The sequence below is a fragment of the Hippoglossus stenolepis genome, chromosome 19, assembly GCF_022539355.2.
Source record: "Hippoglossus stenolepis isolate QCI-W04-F060 chromosome 19, HSTE1.2, whole genome shotgun sequence".
Lineage (NCBI taxonomy): Eukaryota > Metazoa > Chordata > Actinopteri > Pleuronectiformes > Pleuronectidae > Hippoglossus > Hippoglossus stenolepis.
Genome location: NC_061501.1, coordinates 19,832,240 through 19,859,050, shown reverse-complemented (window position 1 = coordinate 19,859,050; position 26,811 = coordinate 19,832,240). Strand labels below are relative to the sequence as shown.

Sequence of the window (26,811 nt, the reverse complement as noted above, 5' to 3'; positions counted from 1 at the left end):
AGACCTGCTACAAACATGTGAATCTCCAAACTGAATCCTCAGAGAATGAACCAGTGAATGATGTGTTCTGAATAAAAACATGTTTGTGTTTGCAGACGTCAGGACCACAGACTGAGAGCCGAGTCTCCAGGGTTCAGCTGTGTGTCTCTGAAGAGTGACTGGTCCATAGATCAGCCTCTGTTGTTCAGTAAAGAACCTGGACCCTCACACACAAAGTAAGAGACCTGCTACAAACATGTGAACCTCCAAACTGTCCACTTTCTCTCAGTGTTTATTTGGTCGAGGTCACTGCTTGTAGCTCTAAATATGTTTTTCATGTCGGTGTGTTGATGCTGACCACTGAGGTCACTTTGTTCTCGTAACATTATCTTAGAAGAAACCACATTAATTGTGGACAAAGGGGGAAGGAGTAGCTGCAGGGCCCCAGCTGATCCGACAGATGATCTTTAGTGACACAGGTGTAAAAATAGAAGATCTCAGGAGTCTTAGGCAACATCAACATTACTGTGTTTTAGTTTTAAACACAGTAATGTTGCTGTATTTCCACCTCACACATAAAGTAACAGGCCACAAACCCCGTCAACCTCCAAACTGCTCTGTTTATTTTGTTGACGTCACTGCTTGTAACAGGAGAGAGGCTCTTAAACGAGGTGAAGAAGATTCGCTCGTTAGAAACCAGGGGTCACACTCATCATACTCTGTGGAGGTTAGCAATGTCAATTACGTGGAGTCATTCTGCATCAAGGTCTGACAGAGAAGCAAGTTGCACCATCCACTCATCTAAAGAAACAACCGTGAATCCCAGTGACCATAATAACTTCTCCCAGGTTTCTCTTTGAGGATCTTTAACGGACTCCAGTGTGGTTTGTGGCTCAGCACATTAGAATCTGCTCTGTTGAAGGTTCATGACAACATCCTTCTATCTGTGGCCTCTGGGTCTTGTGCTGTTTGAGTTCTGCTCGACGTCACCACAGCGTTTGACACGGTCCTGACATGTTTGTAAAACAGCTCGAGGTCGAAGTTGGTCTTCATCGTCCAGTGTTGAAACGTTTCGCTTCCTTAACGAGAGACGGAACCTTTTTTCATCCTCTGCTCCCATCAATTGTTGGAACCATCAAGGTTCAATTCGTGGACCACTTTTATTTTCACTGTTCCTGCGACTTCTCTGCTCGATCCATCAAAAGTACAATAGTCTTTCTAACTTTAATGCAGACGACATAGTTTCATCCTCCAGTTACACCTGACGGCTGCAGCTTGCCCCAATACATTATCTTAACTCCTTTATGATATCAAACCCTGGAGCTTTGTACAAGTCAATGAAAACAAAGTTAATTATATTTGACCCTCAAAGCCCTTGAGACCATTTACTCTGTGACACCCAGTAGCCAGAAGCCCCATGTTTTCAGGCTCTGTCCGTCCAGCCCTGTCTTGTGAATGGGATATCTCAAGAACGCCCTGAGGGACGTTCTTCACATTTGGTACAAGTGTTCTCTTAGACTCACAGGTTGACTGATTAGATTTGGGTGGTCGAAGGTCACGTGGCCTCACAACATGTTTTGGCCTCTTGAACAGGATATCCCAAGTCTGTCGTAAGGAAGTTCCTTCACATTTTGACCACTTGTCACTTGGTCTTAAAGACGAACTGTTTAGATTTCAAGGTCAAGGTCTCTGACCTCATGAGTCTGGAAACAATTGGCAGTATTTCTAGTTTTAACCTGTTTGTCTTGTGCTTCTCATGCCTCCATTATTAATCAGTTTAAATGTGCTTTATATAAAATATGAGTTGCCAACTTGTTACTCTGGAGTCTGCCTGACTTCAGATGCTTAACTGCAGTCATCTTGAAGCTGTCAATCAATCATGACAAAATGACAACCTGTGACTGGGACATGTGAGTTATCAGGAAATGTCTTCACAGAGAGAGGAAGAGGAGTCATGTTTCTGAGGAGGAGCAGTCGTCCTGCTGTGCTTCGTGTCAGGACGTCCTGAAGGATCCAGTCTCCACCAGCTGTGGACACTGGTTCTGCAGACAGTGCATCACCTCATACTGGGACCAGTCTGGCTCTTCAGGAGACTCCTCCTGTCCCCAGTGTGGACAAAGATCCAGAACAGGAGCTGGAGCTCAGACAGCCGGTCAGAGCAGCACTGTACATGTGTCTGCTGATGTCTTCACTTCTGACAACAGCACATGTGGTTTTATTTTGTTCCTTCATACAGCATCAACATTTAACATCGTTATAAAAGCACAAAGTTAAAAGCTTTTTTTTTCTGTAGTTTTTCTGTATCTGATGAAAACAATCAGCAGATTCTCTGTCTCTGACATTGTTTCTTGTCTTTCAGCAGATCGTGGTCTGCAGGAGGTTTCAGATGAACATAAGCTCAGTGTGAGGAGGAGATGTGAACATGTGACTGAAGGAACTGATGAAACAGGAAGTAGAACCCTCCTCAACAGGATCTACACTGAGCTCTACATCACAGAGGGACAGAGTGAAGAGGTTAATACTCAACATGAGGTGAGGCAGCTTGAGACGGCTTCCAAGAGGAAGAGCCTCCACGACACTCCCATCAAGTGCCACGACATCTTTAAAGCCTCAACTGACCAGCAGAGCAGCATCAGAGTCGTCCTGACCAACGGCGTCGCTGGCGTTGGAAAAACCTTCTCGGTGCAGAAGTTCACTCTGGACTGGGCAGAGGGTTTAGAAAACCAAGATGTGGGTCTGCTGACTGTGCTTTCGTTCAGGGAGCTGAACCTGGTGAAAGACCAGCAGCACAGTCTTCTCACGCTGCTCCGTGTTTTCCATCCAGCGTTACAGAAGCTCACGGCAGAGACGCTCGCTGTCTGTAAACCTTTGTTCATCTTTGGCCTGGATGAAAGCAGACTTTCTCTGGACTTCAACCACAGGGAGCTTGTGTCTGATGTCACACAGAGGTCATCAGTCAACGTGCTGCTGACAAACCTCATCCGGGGGAATCTGCTTCCCTCGGCTCTCGTCTGGATAACCTCCAGACCTGCGGCGGCCAATCAGATCCCTCCTGCATGTGTCGACAGGGTCACAGAAGTACGAGGCTTCACTGACGCCCAGAAGGAGGAGTACTTCAGGAGGAGATTCAGTGATGAAGAGCTGTGCAGCAGAATCATCTCACACATCAAGACGTCCAGGAGCCTCCACATCATGTGTCAAATCCCAGTCTTCTGCTGGATCAGTGCTACAGTTCTGGAGCACATGTTGACCACAGACCAGAGAGGAGAGCTGCCCAAGACCCTGACTGACCTGTACTCACACTTCCTGCTGGTTCAGACAAAGAGGAAGAACAACAAGTACGGTGAGGGACATGAGACGACTCCACAGCAGCTGACGAGGGCTGACAGGGACGTTCTCCTGAAGCTGGGGAGGCTGGCGCTTAAACATCTGGAGGAAGGAAACATCATGTTCTACCAAGAAGACCTGGAGCGGTGTGGTCTTAATGTCACAGAGGCCTCGGTGTACTCAGGAGTTTGTACTGAGATCTTCAGAAGAGAGTGTGTGATCTTCCAGAAATCAGTCTACTGCTTTGTTCATCTGAGCGTTCAGGAGTTTCTGGCTGCAGTCTACATGTTCCACTGTTACACCGAGAGGAACACAAAAGAACTCAACAACTTCTTGGGAACATATGGGAACACAGACAGTACCTTCTCCCTGGATGACCTCCTGAAGAGAACCATGGAGAAATCCCTCACCAGTACAAATGGTCATCTGGACCTGTTTGTTCGCTTCCTTCACGGCCTCAGTCTGGAGTCCAACCAGAGAGTCTTAGGAGGCCTGCTGGGTCGGACAGAGAACAATCCAGAGATCATCCAGAGAATCATCAACAACCTGAAGAAGATGAAGAGTGATGACATTTCTCCTGACAGAAGCATCAACATCTTCCACTGTCTGACTGAGATGAACGACCACTCAGTTCATCAGCAGATGCAACAGTTCCTGACGTCAGAGAACAAATCAAAGGAGAAACTCTCTGGGATCCACTGCTCAGCTCTGGCCTACATGCTGCAGATGTCAGAGGAGGTTCTGGATGAGTTGGACCTGGAGGAGTTCAACACATCAGACCAGGGTCGACGGAGACTGATCCCAGCTGTGAGGAACTGCAGGAAGGCTCGGTGAGTCCAGACATGATCAATAACATGTTCAATCAGTGCAGATGAGTCGTTCTTCAAATACACTCAGTGTTAAATGATTCTCATTGTTTGGGGCAGCATGGTGTTGCAGTGGTCAACACTGTTAGTGCAGCCTATCTGTGAGGAGGAGGTTCTCCTGGTGTCTGCAGGGTTTTCTCTGGGTTCTCCAGCTTTCTCCACAAACCCAAAGACATGTAGATCGAGATCTAATCAGTTTCTCTTTGAGTCCAACTGGTCAAAATGTGAAGAAATCCCCTAAAGACAGACTTGAGACCTCAAGAGGCCATGAACATGTTGTGTGACCTTGACCTTTGACCTTTGACCACCTGAATCTAATGAGTTCCTCTGTCAGTCTGAATGAACGCTTGAACCAAATCTGAAAGGATTCTCTTGAGGAGTTTTTAACATGTTCATGAGGCAAAGAGGGGATTTACCAGGGTGAGGGTCACATGATCACGTTTTGTATGAATGTTGTGTTTTCTGATTTTATTCTCACAGATATTTTCTTTAATTACAGACTCTGTGGTTGTGAACTCTCAGGGACTCACTGTGAAGTCGTGGCCTCAGCTCTGAAGTCAGACCCCTCACATCTGAGAGAACTGGATCTGAGTGACAACTACCTGCAGGATACAGGAGTGAAGCTGCTGTGTTCTGGACTGGAGAGTCCAAACTGTCGACTGGAGACTCTGAGGTCCTTAAATCCTTCTTCACTTTTCAGACTTTCTTTCTTATTGGGTCATTATTTATTTAAATTGTCTCAGTTCTGCTCTGCTCACTGTCCCTCAGTCATCTGTCCCTCACCCAGCCTGTCAGTCACGTCCACCTCATCAACTCCATTCACCTGCACTCACCTGCTCCTGATCACTAAGAAAGTGTCAGTAAATAACATGTGGACTGAGGCCGAGCACTCGTCCTCCTCAGGTTTTCAAAATAAGACACGTTCTTATTGAAACACGTTGGACAGTTGATAAGTATAGAAACAAACAGGAAGTGAGTGTCAGGAGCCATCCCTACTTTAAACAGTGTTTAATTACACAAACCTGCTCAGTGACCAAACACAAGAGAAGAAGGTGATGAATGAAACAATGGTCCAACATGTCTGATCTGATATTTATCTTCAGGTCACAGACTGGACTGAGGTCAGCAGCATGTTGAGAGTCTGTGTTGACATGATGACGATCCACAACAACAGGAGGACACATTCTAATATTCATATTTCTTTATCCAGGTTGAGTGCTGCAGACTGTCAGAGATCAGCTGTTCTTCTCTGGCTTCAGCTCTGAGGTCAAACCCCTCTCATCTGAGAAAACTGGATCTGAGTAACAACAACCTGCAGGACTCAGGAGTGAAGGAGCTGTGTGGTTTTCTACAGAGTCCAACCTGTCGACTGGAGACTCTGGGGTCAGTTCACTGACTAACTTTTGTAGATCTCATATCTATAAAACAGCATTTCTACACAATTTATCTTATTTAATTCTAATTTAACATAATTCCTCTTCATACATAACTTGAATCCATTCATTAATTAATCTGTGACATTTTAAATATTCAGCTACTTGTTAAAACACTGAGTTTAGTTCTGGATTTCCTAAACTGATCTGCAGGACAGAGACCGGGTCCAAATAATCGATTTGTACTGAATCAGGACTCGTTTTTAGTCCAACATGTCTGATTTCATATTTATCTTCCATGTTATGAGTCTGTGCTGACATGAATATGTGTCTGTTATTTTCACACATGAACTCAGTTTAATTTACAGTTAAGTTTTATTCTTTATCCAGGTTGGAGAGCTGCAGACTTTCAGAGATCAGCTGTTCTTCTCTGGCTTCAGCTCTGAGGTCAAACCCCTCTCATCTGACAGAACTGAATCTGAGATACAACAACCTGCAGGACTCAGGAGTGAAGGAGCTGCTTGATCTAAAGCAGAGTCCAACCTGTCGACTGAAGACTCTGAGGTCAGTAGATGGTTGGAGTCAGTCCACGCTGCTTTCATCAGTATTTTACTAAACACAGTCAGTATCACAGATCCAGGGTCTGTGCTACCAAGCAGGATTTGTGGTTATCAGGTTAACTTCAGGTTTAGTTTTTCAGTCCTTCAAGCTCGTCCACTTCTTAACGAGGTAAATCACCATGGTAACTTCTGATGAACGGCTAACCTGCTCCAGGTTAAGTTGGAGATCAACCCGTATTGAAGCTCCGCCCACTGACCACAGTGACTCTCCACTGTTGTGTGGTGCACTCTCTCCTTAAAGGGACGGATAAGGGAAGTTTAAATCAACGTCTGGTTGGTTCAGTTGATCTCTAACTCACCCAGAACATCTCAATCTCTCCAGACTCATCCTGTCACCAAAACACCAGATGCACTCAGTCAGCTTCCTGAAGATAGGTCCATGTGTTTCTATTGAGGAGTGATGTCAGAGGTGTCCACCACAGTGTGTCCTCAGAGACAGTGAGACAGTGTGTGTCCTCAGAGACAGTGAGACAGTGTGTGTCCTCAGAGTCAGTGAGACAGTGTGTGTCCTCAGAGACAGTGTGTGTCCTCAGAGACAGTGTGTGTCCTCAGAGTCAGTGTGTGTCCTCAGAGACAGTGTGTGTCCTCAGAGACAGTGAGACAGTGTGTGTCCTCAGAGACAGTGAGACAGTGTGTGTCCTCAGAGACAGTGAGACAGTGTGTGTCCTCAGTGTGTGTCCTCAGAGTCAGTGAGACAGTGTGTGTCCTCAGAGACAGTGAGACAGTGTGTCCTCAGAGACAGCGAGACAGTGTGTGTCCTCAGAGTCAGTGTGTCCTCAGAGTCAGTGAGACAGTGTGTGTCCTCAGAGACAGTGAGACAGTGTGTGTCCTCAGAGACAGTGAGACAGTGTGTGTCCTCAGAGACAGTGTGTGTCCTCAGAGACAGTGAGACAGTGTGTGTCCTCAGAGACAGTGTGTGTCTTCCACTCGTCTTGTTAGTAAACAACAGATTCAGATCTCGTGGCCTCGAGTTATTTATCTCGTTCACACGTTATTATGTCGTGGTCACGTAATATATTTTTACCAAATGCCACCAGGGGGCGCTGTAACTTACACATTGACACGATCCCAGATGTTTCACCAGCTGTTCTTCCTGCATTTAGCAGCTGTGACTGAGTTTCTTTTATTCTGGATCATGTGTTTGTTCTCCTCTATTTTTATTATTGAACAGTTTGATCCTGGTTGTGAAATATGAGGCTCTGCTGTCAGTCAAACTGTCCATGTCTGTGATTGGTCATACACAGTAGACCCCGCCCCTTTTATGTGCACGCTCAGATCTCGATGAGGAAAACCTGAGTTAACTTAACGAGTTGATAACCAGCGTCATGTGACCACTTAGCCTGACTGTGTCTGTCAGGTTCAGTTGAGCTGGATCTCAGAAAGATCTCCTGGACATGTTGAAGTGTCTTCGTAGTTCAGGCCTCAGTGTTTCCTCAGTGAAGCTGTGAGAGGACAATGAGGACAGACGTCAGGATTGGACAGAGACACAGAGAGACAACAGTCGGCCAATCAGACGAGCCACAAGCTGCTTGGGATCATGTGATTGAGTTGACGTGAAGACGACAGTTGTTGTTGTTTTCATGTGAACAGGAAATGAAGCTGGACCACAGCTGACAGCCTCACACGAGGAACAGAGACGGTGTCGTCTTCATCTGATCTGAGACAGTTTGTTCTCTCACTTCATCAGTGAAGAACTGATCAGGTGGATCTTTGTCACAGCTCTGAGATCAGTGGGACTGAAGCCTCTCCTCATCACCATGGTAACCAGGAGCTCTTTATACAGAGCAGAACCTCTGCTGAGGTCCATCTGTCTCATCTGGTCCCAGTTTGTCAGAAGCAGATGTTCATCAACACACAGTGAAACATGTCTTCACCTGTAACAGCAGTAAATCCACCTCTCAGGTGTCCACTCTGCACTTTGACATGCAGAGGAAACACACTTAGCTCTTAGCGTGTTCATTCCAACACGTGAACATGAAGCAGAGAGGAAGCTGCTCCACCTCTGAACAGGACTGAAGTCCCTGCTGCTCTTTCTACTGGATGTGCTGCATCACTGACTCACAGCTGATGAAGTGAGTCTCTGTAACACTGATGTCTTCTTCTCTCAACAGATGGAGGTTGTCTGAGTGAAGCTGAGTGTGAAGAGGACAGTGTGTGTGGACGGAGGCTGAGCTGTGTCCTGAGGATCCATCAAATTTTAAAACTAACAATTCAGTGGCACTTAAATGTCACTTACTTATAACACTTTGTAGTTTGGCTTTTTTGAAGAAATTGTACTTTCTTGATTCTTGTTGCTCTGGGTTTGTACCCTCATGGTTGATGCACTTTTGTGTTTATTCACATGAAGAATGTGTTTATTGAAATGACACAACACAAGCAGAATATATAACCCCTCTATAAAGAGTCACATATATGTGTTTAAGTTTCCTTTATTCTGTCCCACCTTTGTCCCTCAGTCTGTCTCCATGTGTGTAGAACCACATTCTGTTTGTTTATGAGCTGAAAGTTCCTGGATTCACGTCACAAATTGATTTAGTTCAACACAAAGTTAAACACAATCAAATCACTTTGAGTTTAAAATCAGAGTTTTGTCTTTGACACAAAAGATCAAAACTCTGGACTTAAAATGGGACGTTTTCATTTCTGTATCAGGTGCAGAGCGGTGGTGGCTTTTCTACTTTTGACTCACAGGTGGCGCTGTAGTATAACAGCAGCACATCCCAGTCAAAGCCTTTATATTCAGTCTATGAGTCAAACACATGGATCATTTCCTCTGTGACAAACCAGATGTAACGAGAAGAAAAACATCTCAGAGAGAAAAGTCCTGTTTCTACTTGTCTCTGCTTTAATGCTCAATAAACATCCTTCCACCGACTTCACTGGAATCATGACTCTGCTTTTCTTTCCTCTTGCAAACAAACAGGTGGAAACATCTCGTCCTTGGTGCAGGTAAAAGAACAAAATCACCAGTTTGACATAATGGAAACAACCAGAAGAAAAGTGAATGAGACATTTACAGTATGAAGAAGAGTCGATGAAGAGCAGAGCATCTTTAAGTCTCTGAGGAAACTGTTTCATAAACATTTGACCATATTTAATAGAAAACTGACCCGAGGACGTTTTATACAAACGTAGATGAAGATTCTTGTTGTACGTTCTCGACACCACCTCAGAACAACCACAAGGGGGAGACTGTAGCAGGCCTCTGGGAACAGCAGCATGCTGGGAAATTATTGATGATGGGAGGTTCACAGCAGAGACAAGGGACAGAAAGTGTCTGAGAGATGATGTCCTGAAGACAGTGGACATTTTGGGCCTGTTGTGTTGAACAGTTTGTGTTATTCTGTGGAGACACTTGTCTCAACATGATGATTTCACTTCGTCTTCAAGCCCGTCTCAGTTCTTTGTGACTTCAGGATAAGAAATGTTTGACAGAGTCAGTTCCTGACAGGCTCAAGTTCTCACTGTATGGAGAGGTCATCATGTGACTTTGTTATGATCCTCAACACACGTGTGTCTGATCCATCCATTTATTATTTATCAGTTGATTTCATTCATCCACCAAACCAAACATTTTAAATTCAAACACACAAGAAGAAGAATCTGATCTAATCTGCAGCTGTTTCACAAGACGTTCATTCACTACGAGGTTCCTCTGGAGCTCTGTCTCCAGAGGAACCAGAGGAGGTGAGCTGCTCTGGGATCAGCTGTCACACAGTGTCCGTCCTCCCTGTGTCTGTGGAGGTGACACAGCATCATCAGTGGATCTGCTGCTCTGTCCTTTGACTCAGTGTCTGCAGACACACTCCGGCTCCTCCACTCTCTTATTCACATATTCAATTCAATGTTATTTGTATTTCACCAAATCACAACATATCGTGGCTCTTAACCAGGTCAGGTTGAGAGAAGAGAGACTGGGGGAGAAGGAGAGAGAGATCAGGAGCAGGTGACTCATCCACGAGTTGTTATTAAGTCAATAATAGATGAGATACTTATAGATGTAGTTAATTGTAATAGCAGCTCACATTGGCTGATTGGGGTCAAAGTATCTCCTGGTCAACATGTTAACCCTCATCCAGAAGAACAAGAACTCACGAACTGTTGCTGCAGATCCACGAACTTCTGATTGGGATTTGTTTCAGGTTTATACACAACATATGCATTTTACAGAATATAACATATCTCACCTGTGAATGTGTCTCATCAGCACCTTCATCTACTGTTTGTACTTTCTGGTTAGATGGAAAACTGCATTTCGTTGTACTTGTATTACAGGAAATGACCTTTTTATTTTCTCTTTGTGAGACGGAACATTTTCAGAGATTAATTCATGGATCTTGATCAAAATCCCGACGTGTAAGAAGACTGATATTTATGAGAAAATTAAAAAAAATGTATTCTGCTTTTCCCACCAATTCAATCCAGGACAGAACTCTAGAACCAGACAGACTGAACTGGACAGAACTCTAGAACCTGACAGACTGATCCAGACAGAACTCTGGAACCTGACAGACTGATCCAGACAGAACTCTAGAACCTGACAGACTGATCCAGACAGAACTCTAGAACCAGACAGAACTCTAGAACCAGACAGACTGAACCAGACAGAACTCTAGAACCTGACAGACTGATCCAGACAGAACTCTAGAACCTGACAGACTGATCCAGACAGAACTCTAGAACCTGACAGACTGAACCGACAGAACTCTGGAACCAGACAGACTGAACCGGACAGAACTCTAGAACCTGACAGACCGATCCAGACAGAACTCTGGAACCAGACAGACTGATCCAGACAGAACTCTAGAACCTGACAGACTGATCCAGACAGAACTCTAGAACCAGACAGACTGAACTGGACAGAACTCTAGAACCAGACAGACTGAACTAGACAGAACTCTAGAACCAGACAGACTGATCCAGACAGAACTCTAGAACCGGACAGACTGAACCAGACAGAACTCTAGAACCTGACAGACTGATCCAGACAGAACTCTAGAACCAGACAGACCGAACCAGACAGAACTCTGGAACCAGACAGACTGATCCAGACAGAACTCTAGCACCAGACAGACCGAACCAGACAGAACTCTGGAACCAGACAGACTGAACCAGACAGAACTCTAGAACCAGACAGACTGAACCAGACAGAACTCTAGAACCAGACAGACTGATCCAGACAGAACTCTGGAACCAGACAGACTGAACCAGACAGAACTCTAGAACCTGACAGACTGAACCAGACAGACTGATCCAGACAGAACTCTAGCACCAGATGCTAATGTCGAGCTAATCTCGCGATAAGCACATGGAACCATCGACACGACATCGAACACGGCAGACAGCGCTGGGGACGTGTTTCGCCGGCGGACCAACTGTTTCCGGTCGGTGTGTTTAAAGCGGAAGTGGGTGACGGACACTGAGTGAGAGCTGCCGCTGGTTTCTGCCGCTAAAGATGAAGTTTCTTCCCAAACTGCTGCTGCTCGCGCTGTTAGCCTTCCCGGCTGCGCTGCTCACCAGAGGTAACCCTCAAGCTGCGCTGGAGACAAGGCTCTGGTAGCTAGCTGCCGCTAACGTGCTAGCGCTAGCAGCTAACTAGCTCAGTGAACAGGGCCGGCCTCATTTAGATCTACCTCAATGTAACTGTGTGTGACACGTGGCGCTTCCTCGGCTCGGTGGTAGTTGGTGGTCGCGTCGTGAAGTGAGTTCTGTCCCGTGGAGGTCTCTGTGGGGGGAGTGTTAGCTGCTAGCTGCTAGCTGCAGGGCCGCACTTTGCCCGCCTGCTTACACTGACGTGTCCTTACTGAAGCTAACATGCTAACTGTCTCTGGGCTCTTCCAGCAGAAGGCGTCACTCCCCGGTGACCTCACTTTACATCGACGGACTAAGAACCTTTAATAAACTGGAAAATATCTGTTTTGTTCATTTAGCAGCAACAAGAGTCTCATTTTAAATCCAGCCTCATGTTAACAGCCTTCTGGTTGGAAGCGTCACGGGAAGTCTGGATTCATTTCCTCATTGTAATTATTATTATTATGATAATATAATTTGAGAATGTGGTCACGTGGCTGAAGTCCGATCATCTGCAGCTTCTTCTCTTTAAAGTCGAGACGTTCATGTTCTGTCTGTTCCTCTCACACAGGCTGTAATGGGACTAACTACATGTTCAACGTGATCTGAGCTAACGTGCATTTTCACTATTGTTCCAAACCACTGATTCTGTGTAAAATCCATATGTGGAATTATTAACAAGTAATTTGTATTCCTTTCATTAAAGTCTTATTGTGAAGGAATTCATATTTCCTCTCTTCAGGATGATTTTTCTGATTGTTGCGTGTTGGTCTGGGCTCCAAGTTACGATTTGTCAAATTGTATGAAGATAACCCGCCACACGGAGTTTAGTTTACAACAACGCTCCTGTAGCAGCTACAAGCAGAACTGAACACGTGTCTGCGGTTTTCAAATCTACATTTGAAGAGATACCTGAACCTCATCTTCTGTCACCTGATGAATGAAGGCCAGCGACTCCCAAAGGCCACGATGACTTTGACAACCTTCGAATCGCTTCAGCAGAAGTTCGGAAACAGTGCCGGCCTCGTTTTAGTGGAAGAACTCCGGGGCTTTAGGCTGGATGAGCACAAGCTGCGATGTTTGGAGACGATGGCGTAGACGGTCACGACCGCTGATTAGGACTCTTCTGCCAGGACGTAGCCTTTGCTGATTCGTCAGGCTCCTGTCACATGACCTCTGTCCAGTAGAAAACCTCCAGCCTCAGCTCCCAGAGTCGAACACAACATGGAGAATCAGTTACTGACCCTGTTGGGTTGGCTAACAGCTGTTCAGTCCTGTATTTTACAAAGATACAGCTGTTTATATGTGGGGGAGACCAGATGTGATTTGGACCATCTGTTCACACTGGCACGTGCATGTGAGTGGTCATGTGATTTCAGTTTTCGTGCGTGTTAGAATGGGCGTTGATTGAAACTGATACTGAGCTTTAACGCTGGTGTGGACAGAAATCGTGTCAGTTTGAAACCGTCGCCTTTCGGATGCAGGCTGAGCCTTGCAGTCATTTGAGAACTTCTCCCTGCCTTGCTCGGTGGTTCTTGTTTTGTGGCTGAAGCAGGGAGCTGCAGGGGTTTGGATTGGCAGACGTTTGTACCTGTTGTTGTTTCTGATGTGGTTGAAAAACACTGAACAGCTCTTCACCCAATTCACTGAGAGTAAAAGGTTGTTTTGATGACGCGTCAGGGCCGGTGGTGAGTGCTCAGGATCTGACTGAAGATGAGGAGGCTGAGGCCGTGGAGGAAGATGTTGTGGATGATGTGACGGCTGAAGACGAGGACGATGAAGCGGAGGTGGAAGATGATGATAATGTAGAGTTGGTGAGTGACTGACTGCATCAAGGTCAAAATATCACACAAACAAAACAGTTGGACACAATGTTATTCACACACAGAGATAATGGATGATTTAAAATGGTCTTTTTCTATTTTCTACAGTGACATGTTTATAATCTAGAATGTCAACGTGTGGATGGACTCATCTGTTGATGATGAAACTAATCATTAAATACAATAATGTTACACAAGCTTAGATTCGACTTGAAGTTATTAGTTAATACTCAGGGAAACTAAACCTGCTGAGTGTGTTTGTGTAGACGGAAGAAAAAGAAGAGGAAGAGGAGGAAGCGTTGGTTGGAGAGGTGAAGGCTTCCCCCAACGCTGATACCACCATCCTGTTTGTCAAAGGAGATGGTATATCACTTTTTTCTCTCATTCATAATTTCTACATTTACTCTGAGGCTGCATCGCTGTGAAAACCCTGTCTGATCCGTGTCCTGGTTTCCCTCCAGACTTCCCAGCCAACAACATCGTTAAGTTCCTGCTTGGCTTCACCAACAAGGGACCAGAGGAATTCGTGGTGGAGTCACTGGACGCTTCTTTCCGTTACCCACAGGTACGGATATCAGGGCCCGCTCCTCCTGCAGCCACCTGCCGCTGCTCAGCTCCAACCACCACAAATAACCACAGCTTGGGTTCATGGTCCCTGGACAGTCTAACGTGGTTCTGTTTGTCTCGGTCAGGATTACCAGTTCTACATCCAGAACTTCACCGCTCTGCAGCTCGGCACCGTGGTTCCTGCGAGCAAACAGGCCACGTTCGAGTACTCCTTCATCCCCGCTGAGCCAATGGGGGGGCGGCCATTCGGACTCGTCATCAACCTCAACTACAAGGACGGCAGTGTAAGGACTTTGGGCATTGGACGGTTTACAGATCCCAGATCTCTCCATGCTCTTCAACAACGTTTAACCTTCTGACCTCTGACCTTTGCTTCTTCCTCCATCGTCTCCATGTTGATCCTTTCTTGTGTCCTGATTTTCCTTCTCTTCTGTCTTTGTCTTCTGCTCTGCAGGGAAACATTTTCCAGGATGCAGTGTTCAACCAGACGGTCACGATCACTGAGAGAGAAGACGGACTGGACGGGGAGACGTATGTCCTTGTTCTGCTTGTCTGCTCATTTATTTCTGTTATGTCTCTGCGCTGGTGACACCTAGTGGCCAGAGGCATTATGTTTTCATGTTGTCATGTGAACGTGATAGCTCAAGAACGCCTTGAAGGAATTTCTTTAAATTCAGATCTGGATGAACTTGATTATATTTTGAGGTCAAGGGTCACAGTGACCTCATGAGTATGAGATGAAACTGCACTGTTTGGTGGGGGTGTGGTATTTCTAGGTTCCTTTTCCTTTTCCTCTTCGTACTCGCCCTGTTCTTGTCTCCTTCTCCTTCAGGATCTTCATGTACGTCTTCCTGTCGGGCCTCGGGCTGCTGGTCATCGTCGGCCTTCACCAGCTGATGGAGTCTCGAAAGGTGCAACATCACGTTTATTATCTCTGGGGGAAAAGTCATTAAACCTCTGAAACTATCTAAGTGACCAATCAGTGCATTTGTTAAATTTGATTTATTTTCATTGACGTCTTTCTTGTTTAACTTTTCTGGACATCTCTAAAGATGAAATACCTGCATGTTCGTACATTAACAGAGGAAATGATCCAGAAGCAGAGTTATTAATTTAAAGGCTCAGTTTCAGATTACCAACCAATCATGTGCATGTTGAAGTCAAATCTCTTGATGAAGTGAAAGGTGATTTAAAATAATAAGTGTTAAAAATGTACTTTACACTCTGTTGTCATGACAACAGGAAAACTTTGCGTTTGTCATATTTGAAGAAACACTGAAGTTGTGTGTTTGTTTGTGCAGAGGAGGCGTCCAGCTCCAAAGGTGGAGATGGGAACCTCGAGCCACAGCGACGTTGATCTGAGCTGGATCCCTCAGGAAACACTCAACCAGATCAGTACGTACACTTCACTCATTTCCAAACGTTCTCCATGTCCTTCGATGTTTCCTCGCTGGGTCAGCTGACGTCTCTGTTGTCTTCCTGCTTCACCTGTTTCTCAGTGAACTTTAACCTTCACCTGTTTCTCAGTGAACTTTAACCTTCACCTGTTTCTCAGTGAACTTTAACCTTCACCTGTTTCTCAGTGAACTTTAACCTTCACCTGTGCACGACGATCACTCACCTTCTCTCTCTCTCTCTCCTTCTTCCTCGCTGTCACGCTTCCCTGCGTCTTCAGTGCAGAGTCGCAGAGGTGAGGTCTGCTTCATGTCGTGTGTCTGGACTCTTAACTTTCTAGTCTTATTTAAATGTTTCTTCTCAGATGAGTGGGGGGGGGGGGTGTAGCTCATGTTCCTGAACAATCAAAGCACTCAGTGTCATAATTAAACCATGTTTGGTCAAATGAAGTATTGTCACATGGAGAAATTGAATTAACAGCACAAGTTCTACATTTCGGTTTTTGAAACTTAATCCAGGAGCCTGTATGAAAACTGAAACCTTGTTTTCCTCATTATTCATCAGTTAAAACCAACTTTCTCTCAATGAGCAAAACTTATTCTATTAATTATAATGATTAAGGTTTTATACGACATTAAAGTGGAGCTTCAGCTGCACCAATAAATCTCTTATCTTAATCACAATTCTCTTTTTGGACTAAACTGTCAAACACAGACTGTAAATAGAGATGGACGACATCTGGGTCGCCCCCTGGTGGCTGGCTGCAGTGTAGCTCATAAACCCCACCTCCTCCATGTTAGTAGAGGCAACTTCTTTAATCTCGTCATGAACACAAATGACGTAGGTGTTTATCTGCATGTAGAGCAGGAAGTGAGATCTGATCATAGGGTCAGGATGATTTGAATGTCAGGTGTGAACAGACGAACGTGAGATCAGATCTCTCAGGACAGACGTTAAGAGCAGGTGTGAACGAGGCCTGAAGTTTGTCTGTTGGTTAAAAACCATCCATCACACTGTTTTCTCTCTCCTCCCAGACAAAGCGTCTCCGAGACGATCTCCTCGCAAAAGGAACCAGAAACGCTCGGCCGGCTCCGACGAGTGACGGGCGCCTGGCACCGCGGCGACCACACTTCACCCGCCCCTCTGAGTGAGAGCAGGAGCGGGGGGGGGGGGTGGCTGCGAGCGCCACATCAAGCGCACTCTGTCCGCTCTACTGAGAAACTTTGACCAGTGCCAAGCTCAGCGATGGCTGGCTCTATTTTCAGCTTGAGAACTGTTGAGTACACACACACTGCACTGCCCTGTTTGTTTAAGTTGTGTTTGGTGAAGCCGTCACACGAGGGAGAGAAGTGGGAGGTTCGTTGTGTTTCTGAGGCACGACAACGTTTCTCTCTGACGGGTCAATAACTGCTGATGTCGTCGTTGTCATTTCTGTTAGTTTTTTTACTGTGTTTGGTTCATTGGGCTGAAAAGAATTATCGGATAAATGGATCTACACGAAACGAATCTGCGTTAATCTTTGTCCGTTTTCTAGAAGAAACATCAAATGATGAATCGTCAGCTTTTTGAAGCATTGATGGAAAACGTCAACTCTTTTCTACGTTTTGTAGAAACGATGAACGGACGCTGTATTTGGCAGATTCGTTCATGAGTAGATTCAGTCCCACTCCGGTGTGTGATGGAGCCGCCATGACGGCTTTTCTTTTGCAGTTTGTTTGTTTTTCGGTGTCGTTTTTGCGTTAGAATCCATCTTTTTGTTTTTGTGGCGTGTCCGCTCTGCTCCATCTGCTCCATCCCTCCTCCCCCTGCTCGTTTCACTGCTCAGATCCGGAGGGAAGATTCACACAGCACCTGACGCTCGCTCTCTAAACGACGGCCGCTGACACTTTAAAACAGAAGCAGGGTCCAGATCTTCCTGTGGACGTTTCAAACCCTTTGTGCAAAGAACACGTGCAAACAACAGGGATGGGTTTGGATTTGGAGACGAAACTAAAAGACGGTTCAAACTAAGAAAAAGTCAAGTGAACATAGAAGTTTGAAAGAACAACTCATGAAATGAAGTCAAACAATTTCCTTTCTCCATTGAATCGTAAAAACCCCTAAAGCACTGGTGTAAACACTGATGGACGCGGACGCAAAATTATCGAGCTAATTTATTTGTGTGACAGATTGGGCTTAACTGGGAGGGTGGGTTTCTGTACTGTATTTCTGTTTTACCACTAGGGGGCGTCACGGGCTCTGCAGCGTTTGAATGTTGGTCGACTGAAACTTCTGTGAGTCGTTGACCTCAGTTTGGATTTAAACACGTGGTTCAAACGTGAACACGCTGCCGACGCAGAGCAGGTCGGGGGTTTCCTGTCTCTACGACGACGGGGTCGAACATTCATAGACACAAGCTTCTACTTTTATTTGCTTTTAAACGTGCAGGAGAATAAACTGATGATTTGCTGTAGATCCGCTGCCTCCGTGTGTTTTTTAATTCTCCTTCAGTTCTGTCTCAATATTTACTGATGAAAAACAAATGAAAGTACATTAGCTGCAAATGGAGTCAAAGTTAAATTTAGACGTTACATCAGAAAATGACAATACATTTCAATAGAACATGTCAGTGCAACTCACACCTTCACAGGTTCAATCAAGCTGCAGCGAATCACACGCTCACAAATATCAGTCCACTGAAAATGGATTCTTCTTTTCATCACGATCCTCGAATTGTTCTGAGAAATCAGGGGGTGAGGGTGGGGGAGGAGTCAGGGAGGTGAGGGTGGGGAGGAGTCAGGAGGTGAGGGTGTCCCCTCTCTTGCAGTGCCTGTTTTCTCCAGCAGGAGGCAGTATGACTCCACAGACTGATTTTAAAACTCATTTCCTTCCTCATGTCTCCTCTTCCCCTCTCTCCTTCCTCCTACTCTCCTCTCCTTCCTCCTCTTCCCTCTCTCCCTCCCTCTCCTCTCTCCTTCCTCCTCTTCCCCTCTCTCCTTCCTCTTGTCCCCTCTCTCCTTCCTCCTCTTCCCTCTCTCCTTTCTCTTGTCCCCTCTCTCCTTCCTCCTCTTCCCCTCTCTCCTTCCTCATGTCTTCTCTTCCCCTCTCTCCTTCCTCATATCTCCTCCTCTCCTCTCTCCTTCCTCCTCCTCTCTCCTTCCTCATGTCTCCTCCTCTTCCCCTCTCTCCTTCCTCATGTCTTCTCTTCCCCTCTCTCCTTCCTCCTATCTCCTCCTCTCCTCTCTCCTTCCTCCTCCTCTCCTCTCCTTCCTCCTCTTCCTCCTCTCTCCTTCCTCCTCTCTCCTTCCTCATGTCTTCTCTCTCTCTCTCCCTCTAATATTCTGTTTTAAAGACATAAATATATATGTAGACACAGAAACTTCAAAATAAAACCAACACTGTAGATTCAGTATTAAATTTGTTCTGGTTTATTACAGGAGGCTTTTTTTCTTTTATATACAGAGACATGAATTTGCAAAATACTAAAGTATTTCAACTCAAAGTACTAAAAAGTGTGTATATATATTTAAATTATTGTCTCTAAAACACGGGGGGGGGGGTCACTGAGGCACAGCTTCGCCTCCTTTACACCGAGGTTTCACTGAGGTCGGAGGAAAACCTCGTAACTTTCTCACTTATTGATATTTTCATGTGGAAACATTACAAGTGTAATGTTCAGTTGTTGAATTTGTTCAGGGCACTACTGCAAAAGAATCTCCCACTTCCTGTCTGTCTTCTTTATGTTCCTGACTCTTTCAAAGTAAAATCTCTGACGTGGCTCCACTCACATTAACACTGCTCGTATAAATAAACCTCATCTCCAAAACTGTGATTTTACCTCTTCCATCTTGACGTGTTAGTGATGAACTCTCAGCCGCCTCCGTTACAAACCTTTTCTAAAATTTGGCAGAAATAATCAGGAAGGGAAATATTCAGCCTCTCGTCTCCTCCTCACCTGAATAAAGGCAACTATCTGGAGATATGAGGTTTCTGTGGAACTGATATGAAGCCGGAGACCCGGCGGAACCACTTTGACAATCGTTGTGAAACCAGTTGCGGTGTAAACGGGGCGACGGTGGTTGAAGCAGTGAGAGGACGCCTGGAAAAACCAAATCCATGAAATGACTCGGCTGGTTCTGTAAAGAAGATACAGCATCACTCACCGCCTGTTTACATAAGTGTTGTATTGCATTTCACACAGTCAATAGTAACAACAGTAACAATAATGAACAATGAAACCACTCGTTTCCTGTGCATGTCCTCCGTGTCGGTACCTACAAGTTTGTCCTTTTGCTTTGAAGGTGACGAAGCAGCTTTTGGTTTAGAAACTGGGAAAAGGCGACAAAAAGGAGCAGAGATTCTGAGCGTCGCCCTCGGGCCACGTCACTGACCCGCACGGCGCCGTCTTGAGTTTCCTTTTCCCGCCCGGACACAGAACTCGGGCTTCAGTTTGCTGCTGTGATGTGACGCAGTCGATATGCAGCTGAAGTTTTTGTGCTCAGTGAAACCAAAGGTCCAGATTCACCGAAGTTCAACACAAAACCGTTGTCGGATGTTAAATGTCGAGCAGCGATGAACCTTTCATTCCAAACCAGGAACAGTTCGATCACAGAATGAGTGAATCGCTCCAACCAGACGTTCGATGCCGGGTTTTCCTTCTCGGTGCTGTGGAAACATTCTGACGTTTGAATTAATACACAAATCATAGACTCTTGTACCACTTCAGAAAAGGCAGCACAATGCTATTGAATTAAATTTCTCATATTGAAACTGAGGAGGTCAATTTATTTTCCTGAATGATGCAGATTTGCATCTTGACTTTATGAACCAGCCCAGTTTTCTGATTTGGTCGTTTTGAACGTTTTCCTGCAGAATTTCGTGAATCTGAACCTTTCTGACGTTTCCTCGTGTCATCAGCCAATCAGCTCTCGGTGCTGAGCCTCAGCGGTGACAGGGGGGAGATGAGAGACCGTGGACCTCGTTCATTATCAAAAACACTTAATCAGTCAATCAACCAGTCAGTCAAAGTGAGAGCATGGCTTGGAGTGTTGGGTTCATGTGTAGCAGGCACACTCTGGGTCTATTGCTACTGAAAACAGCCCTTCAGCACAACTGCAACCTGAAAACGCCTCCGCAGAGTTCAGCAGTGTCTTAAGTATTTACCTACATGGTTTATTATTCTCAATAGAATCTAGTAGAAACAGAGTCCAGAACAGTAAAATTCTTCTTTTTTGTCTTTTTCCTTTTTCATATTAGTCTAATAAAGCGTTTAGTAAAGATCCCCCGGGTGACCACGACGACGGAGAGAGAGAGAGAGAGAGAGAGAGGTTGTTGGAAATATTGATATCGACCAAACAAACGCTGTACACACACTTTGACACTTGAATAAAAACACGCTGCTTCGCGTCAGCTTCACGTCGGTGTGTTCGTCTGTAAATCCACAGGAACACTGTCGGTGCTGCATCAGGGAAACAAGGACTCTTCAAATCATTCAGGTGTTATTGTGCATTTCAGGTATTTTCCTCAGTTCAGCCACAGATTCATACAGTGAGAAAAAGCTTCTGTGAAGTCGAGCGTTCTCTAAGAATTCACTTAAAAGGTGTCGGCAAACCGTTATTGCTTGACGCGGTTTGGTCTTTTTTGTTTCTCTGTGCAAAATAGATAAAGAGTTGTGTCGCTCGGCCTCCGCTGTCCGCGGGGGGTCGGGGGGGAGCCTCTCATGAAATCAAAATCTGAGATCAAATAAAGCAATCGACCAGAAAAACGAAATCATCCAATGAATAAATAAATAAATAAATAAATATACATAAATAAAGCTGTGATGTGATTTGAAGAGTTTCTTTTCAATCTCAAGATTTTTTGGGGTAAAATAAAATACCTTTGAGTTTTTTTTTTAAAAAATCGATCCATTGAGGGAATCAATTTATTTTCTATCTTTTGAACTTTGCACCAGAAAAGTAACTTTGGTCAAATTGTTCCAAACCGTCAGTTTCACTTCTCAGTTAAGAAACTAAACAGGAATCACTGCTTCAGAATTTATTACTTTGATTTCAAACGAAACTCTTCATCTCATTTAGTGAGAACAGGAAGTGAAGAAGCTTTGAGCATCGTCGTGTCCTGGGAACAACCGGCTCCGCTGCAGACGCTTGTTCAGGATTTCAAGCTGTTGTCACGAGGATTAAGTTTACAGTGTAAATGTCTGGTTAAGTAAATATGTTTCTCATCGTCGACAAATCAAATGAAAAGACACAAGCAACAAAAAGGATGAAACCCTCGGAGACTCGTCCCCTCACTTCCTCCAGTTTGTTGGATTTGATCTGTTTTACGTTGCTTTTGTTGAAGTTACAGAAATAAACAGCTTCGTCAATTCAGAGGTGAATAATCTCAAATGTTCTTCAGCGATGAACAAACGAGTCTGAGAAATAAGAACCGACAGTAGAACCGAGCCCTCGTCTCTGCTGCCATCTTGTGTCTAACGTGGGTTTTTATCCAGGACACTGATCGTAGCTCAAACACGAAGGATGAGTGAGAACTTTCCGCAAAACTAAACGGGGCTGAAATCGTGACGCTCGTGCTGAGGTGATTGTCGCGATCTGGTCGGGGTCGATCGACCACACCAAGAATTTCACAATCCAATGTGGGCGGAGCCAAACTCGGACCAGACGGAGAGTCGGCGTTGGGTGATTTGTCGTGAATACGGTGACGTCACCGCTGCTAACAGACTCGTGAGCGGTGACGACACACACAGTCCGACACTTTTCTCCGATGTTGTGCACTTTAACTTATTTTCTGACTTTATGTCGTTTGCATCTTCGCTTTTAACTTGATGAAACACTATTTTTCCTACTTTGAAGTAAACAACATGTAGCTGCAGATTAACGCCTTCAGATTATTAAGATATGAAAGTCGTTCAATTGATAAATGGGTCATTTGTTCTTTGATAAAGGTAAATTATTTCAGTTTGGATTTAGACAAAAGACTAAAGTCTTGATTAAGTCTTTTTAATTCTGAAAGAGTTTTTTAAAAATGTACTAATGAGTGTTTTACGGCCACGAGGAAGAAAACAAATTCATAATTTTATGAGACTTAAATCATAATTTTACAAGAAAATAAAGTCATAAATTTACAACAATTGAGTCATAATTTTACGAGAAAAAAGTTATCATTTTCTTAGAATTAAGTCGTAGTATTTGCAAAACTAAAGCTGTAATTTTATGTAATTAAAGTTGGAGCTTTATAATATTTAAGTCAGAATTTAATGAGGATGAAGCGTAACTATGAGAGAACAAAGTTGAATATTTTATAATAAAGTCATAATTTAATGAGGACTGAAGTTCTCCACATTCTTCACTTTAATGCAGGCGAGAGATTGATTTTCTGATATTGTCCTTTTAAAATATCATTTTCAACTTCTTCTCGTATGATTAAAATATTTAGTTCTTGTAACAAATGAATTCTCGATGACTAAGATTTATTTTCTTCAACATGGACCAAACACGACGTCTCACTGATGTGATTTAAATCAACGTAGAAACGCAGCAAACGTACGAGTCGTCGGTTCAGGTTTGTTCGTGAAGCAAACGGAAGTTGGACTCGTGCTTTTAAATCTGGACTTTTGGACAAATCACCCATTGGTCACAGCGCCGAGGACGACGTTCACCACCGGTACGATCACATGCTGCAAGAGTCCGGGACTAAATCTCATTGTGCACGTTCAGATTTTTGGTGTTATCGCAAACGTTTTCAGAAGAGAAAAATAAAAACCTCCCGGGCTCTTCTTCGATGTGACGTTATCCAGATGTGTTAAAGTGAAGTTAAAAAAAAACTGATGAAGTTGCTTCTCAGGTTCTTGAGATTTTTCTCCTTCTCTTCTCTCGTCTATTACAACGTTGTAGTTCAGTCACTCTTTCGTAGCCAGCGCCGCTCCGAAGTCAAAAGAGGGAGACTGCGTATTTTGTTCTTCAACTTACTCTAAAAAATATAAAAAATAGTAATAATCGTACCGCTATTAAAAGACTGGTAACATCAACAAAGTTATACTTTTACTACCAAAACATTTTTAAAATCACGTTCACTGTTTCCCGTCCTCTCTCGAGTGTCAGTCCGTCAGAACGCCGCTGACCGTTACCGTGAGGGGAAACTACCGCTCTTACAGCCCGGCTAACTCTGAGCACATTGATCATCTGTGGGAAGGCACAACCCCCCCAGGCCAATAAATGATGGATACATCTGTGATATAGTTGCTCTGACCCCTGTAGCTGAGGTCAAAGGTCAGTCAATGTCCTGAAAACACGAGAGACCCAAAAGGTCAAAGGGATCCAGAGGTGGTTCTTCTCTCCACTTCTGTCTTTCACTCCAACAAAGGCGAACTGGACTGGTTTCCTTCTCTGCCTCTGCAGTTTGTCTGTTTCCCTGCGAAGAAACTCGCTGTCGAGTCCAGGAATCTTCGCAGGGAACAGGAAATAACATTAAAGGTAGTAAATATTCCACGTTGTTTTCCCTTTCCCTCGGCGCCTCCTGCGGCTCCTCGCTCATAGCTCCCATGTGGTGCCTCTTCAGCGTTCCCCAGCTATGGTACATTCAGCAAACAACAGAACCAACAGGCTTAACCCAACGAGAAAATCCTTGTCTGTTAAATGCTTTGCTTCTTCGGTTCCAGCTACGGAACCGTTTCCTGCCGCTGGTCTGGGTCGACCGCAGATGACGACTGTTCGCTGGGTTCACTGCCTGCAGTGTCAACAACAACGATTCCTGTGTTGACAACAAGCGGATGAAATATTTCGGACGTGGCTCGCGTCACGCTGTCGTAAGACGGCGGAGATGAGGTGGAGGAAATCGTCTCGGATTGCTCTATCCCTAACAAACTCGAGCCGTAGTTTTCCCTCATCATGGCGGCGATCAGCCCTTCTTTCTCAGGTGCGTCTTCCCCAAATATTCCCTCGCCACCTTCTTCACAGACGACTCCTGCATGTCGAGGTGTTGTGATCTGACGATACAAGTAGGAGGCGGCCTTCATCTGCCGCCTCACCAAGTGTCTGCGATAGCACCTCTGGATCACTGTGGCGGAGACGTCTTCCTGTTTCCGCCTCAAAGTTGTTGTGATTGGCTCATAGGAGATCTTGGAAGGGTTGGCCATCATGAACTTCTCCTCCATCTGCTGCTTGAGGGCGTCCATCTCGCCCGACTCACCCAGGACTCGCTTGGTGAAGGCGAAGAGGATGTCCAGGCAGTGGATCTTATCCCCACTGACCATGGGTAGGTCCATGGAGATAAGCTTGATCTTGTTGGGTTTGCTGATGCGCAGCGGCTCCGACAGCGAGTCGGCAAAGTCGGACAGTTTGGCGTACTCAATAAACTGTGTCGCCTCTGAGTCAAACTTCTCCCAAACCTCATAGAACATCTCGAAGTCGTCCTCGCTTAGCGGCTCCGTGCTCTCCTCTGTGGCCACGCTGAAGTTCTCCAGGATGATGGCGATGTACATGTTCACCACGATGAGGAAAGAGATGATGATGTAAGTGACGAAGAAGGTGATGCCCACAGACGGGTTCCCACAGTTCCCCTTCACCGTGGTGCCGGTGTGGGGGAGGTGGGGATTGCACTCCTCGGGGGAGTTGTTGAGGATGGGGCTGAGCAGACTGTCCCACCCGGCGGAGGTGGTGATCTGGAACAAGCAGATCATACTGTTCCCAAACGTCTCAAAGTTAAACATGTCATCGATTCCCGACTGCCGCTTCACGTAGGCGAAGTTGGCCATGCCGAAGATGGCGTAGATGAACATGACCAGGAACAAGAGGAGCCCGATGTTGAAAAGAGCAGGAAGAGACATCATGAGGGCGAACAGTAACGTCCGGATGCCTTTGGCACCTCTGATGAGACGCAGAATACGTCCGATACGGGCCAATCGTATCACTCGGAACAGGGTTGGTGACACAAAGTACTTCTCGATGATGTCAGCGAGCACGATACCTGAAAAACAGAAGAAGAGAAAAAGGTTACGAACAGTTCAGATCAGATCTCAGGTCGTTTTCTCACCTGAACATCTGAACCAAGATTCATGTTAGTTCTGGTTTCACGTTGTAATTTAGGGACTAAAGAATTTTGTCTGACATACATTCATCCTGTCGTCATCACCAAGTGGGCGGAGTCTACCTATGCTTGACTCTGATTGGTTCTGATTAGAAACTATTTACTGCCTTGGTCCCTTTTATCATCTGAAAACGAGAAGCTGAAGATGTTGTCCTCTCTTCCAGGACGTCCTGAGAGTGACATCATGTCAAAGTGTTTATGAGGCAGATCTGCTCTGATTACTGAGCCGTCGAGTCAAACACACACACAGACACACACAGACACACACACAGACACACACACAGACACACACACCTTCATCTGTCTCCCAGGGTTGAGTTATGGCTGATTGAAGGGATGAGCAGGGGGGAGTTGAGGGAGTCACCATACATCAACACGACTGCCGGGGGACCAATCCCTCCCCTCTCACCCGTCACCAACCCTCACCCTTAAAACTGAGTCGTAACAGGAGCCAACACAATGTCCTCACAAACCACGGTTTGTTCAAACAACCACAGAAAGACACACACACACACACACACACACACACACACACACACACACACACACACACACACACACACACACACACACACACACACACACACACACACACACACACACACACACACACGGACCAGCTGATGTAACGGGTCATTCATGTTTGATTTGTCTCTAGGGAACGCCCTCTGGCAGCTCTGATTGCTGCTGTTACCTTCACCTCCCCCAGACACGCACACACAGACACACAGACACACACACACACACACACACACACACACATTCTTGTCAAGCTAACAGCAGCAGCAAAACAAAATACAAGCACTGATCTCTAAAGTACCTGTTTTGGCTGTTGTGTTGTGTGTGTCTGTGTGTGTCTGTGTGTGTGTGTGTGTGATGTGTGTGTGTGTGTGTGTGTACTGTATATGACCATACGGGACCTTGAAGCTGGATAAACATCAAGGCCACACTGATGGTCACTTTGTTGACGGATAACTGTCATGTCAGACTGGACACACACACACACACACACACACACACACACACACACACACACACACCAAGTCGACCAGTCACACATCTCTGAACATGACCTGATGATTAAGGTTTTTATGAATCTGCGTGTGAAGTTAAATCAGATGAGTTCCTCAGAGTCAAATCATCCTAATCATGTTTATTAGATTTTAAACAATCAATCTAAGTTTGTAAGTTTTAAGCGGCTGTTTAAGAAGCCGTTGATTTCAGC

At 45.2% G+C, this 26,811-nt stretch overlaps 2 protein-coding genes and 1 long non-coding RNA gene across 4 annotated transcripts in view; 2 read left to right on the top strand and 1 right to left on the bottom strand.

Moving 5' to 3' along the window:
- The first annotated feature begins 6,077 nt into the window (after positions 1 to 6,077).
- LOC124851155 lies at positions 6,078 to 8,578 on the top strand. The gene is made up of 2 exons (XR_007032239.1): positions 6,078 to 6,109; positions 8,277 to 8,578. It is a non-coding gene; the product is annotated as an uncharacterized LOC124851155 (long non-coding RNA).
- Positions 8,579 to 11,522: 2,944 nt separating this feature from the next.
- ssr1 (signal sequence receptor, alpha) lies at positions 11,523 to 17,973 on the top strand. 2 transcript variants are annotated; one of them, XM_035142053.2, is made up of 10 exons: positions 11,524 to 11,687; positions 13,417 to 13,550; positions 13,826 to 13,922; positions 14,021 to 14,124; positions 14,252 to 14,410; positions 14,581 to 14,657; positions 14,959 to 15,037; positions 15,428 to 15,521; positions 15,802 to 15,816; positions 16,556 to 17,973. In XM_035142053.2, exons 1-10 carry the CDS (start codon positions 11,621 to 11,623, stop codon positions 16,621 to 16,623), a joined length of 894 nt encoding a protein of 297 aa, XP_034997944.1. In that variant the 5' UTR covers positions 11,524 to 11,620; the 3' UTR covers positions 16,624 to 17,973. The 2 variants fall into 2 exon arrangements, with proteins under 2 accessions (XP_034997945.1, XP_034997944.1); XM_035142054.2 differs by lacking the exon at positions 15,802 to 15,816 and having other exon boundaries at positions 11,523 to 11,687.
- A 932-nt stretch (positions 17,974 to 18,905) lies between these two features.
- LOC118098351 (sodium channel protein type 4 subunit alpha-like) overlaps positions 18,906 to 26,811 on the bottom strand; it is a 111,535-nt gene continuing 103,629 nt past the window's right edge. Inside the window, exon 32 of the mRNA XM_047337853.1 lies at positions 18,906 to 25,466. Within this exon, the coding sequence (XP_047193809.1) occupies positions 24,160 to 25,466 (1,307 nt within the window). The 3' untranslated portion in view covers positions 18,906 to 24,159. The remainder of the gene's footprint in view (positions 25,467 to 26,811) is intronic.

Bases quoted from the DNA above. Each gene is read 5' to 3' on its own strand.
- ssr1 (XM_035142053.2), top strand. From the start codon at position 11,621: ATGAAGTTTCTTCCCAAACTGCTGCTGCTCGCGCTGTTAGCCTTCCCG. The intron at 13,923-14,020 runs GTATATCACTTT...GTTTCCCTCCAG, and splicing joins CCTGTTTGTCAAAGGAGATG to ACTTCCCAGCCAACAACATC. The intron at 14,125-14,251 runs GTACGGATATCA...TGTCTCGGTCAG, and splicing joins CTTCTTTCCGTTACCCACAG to GATTACCAGTTCTACATCCA.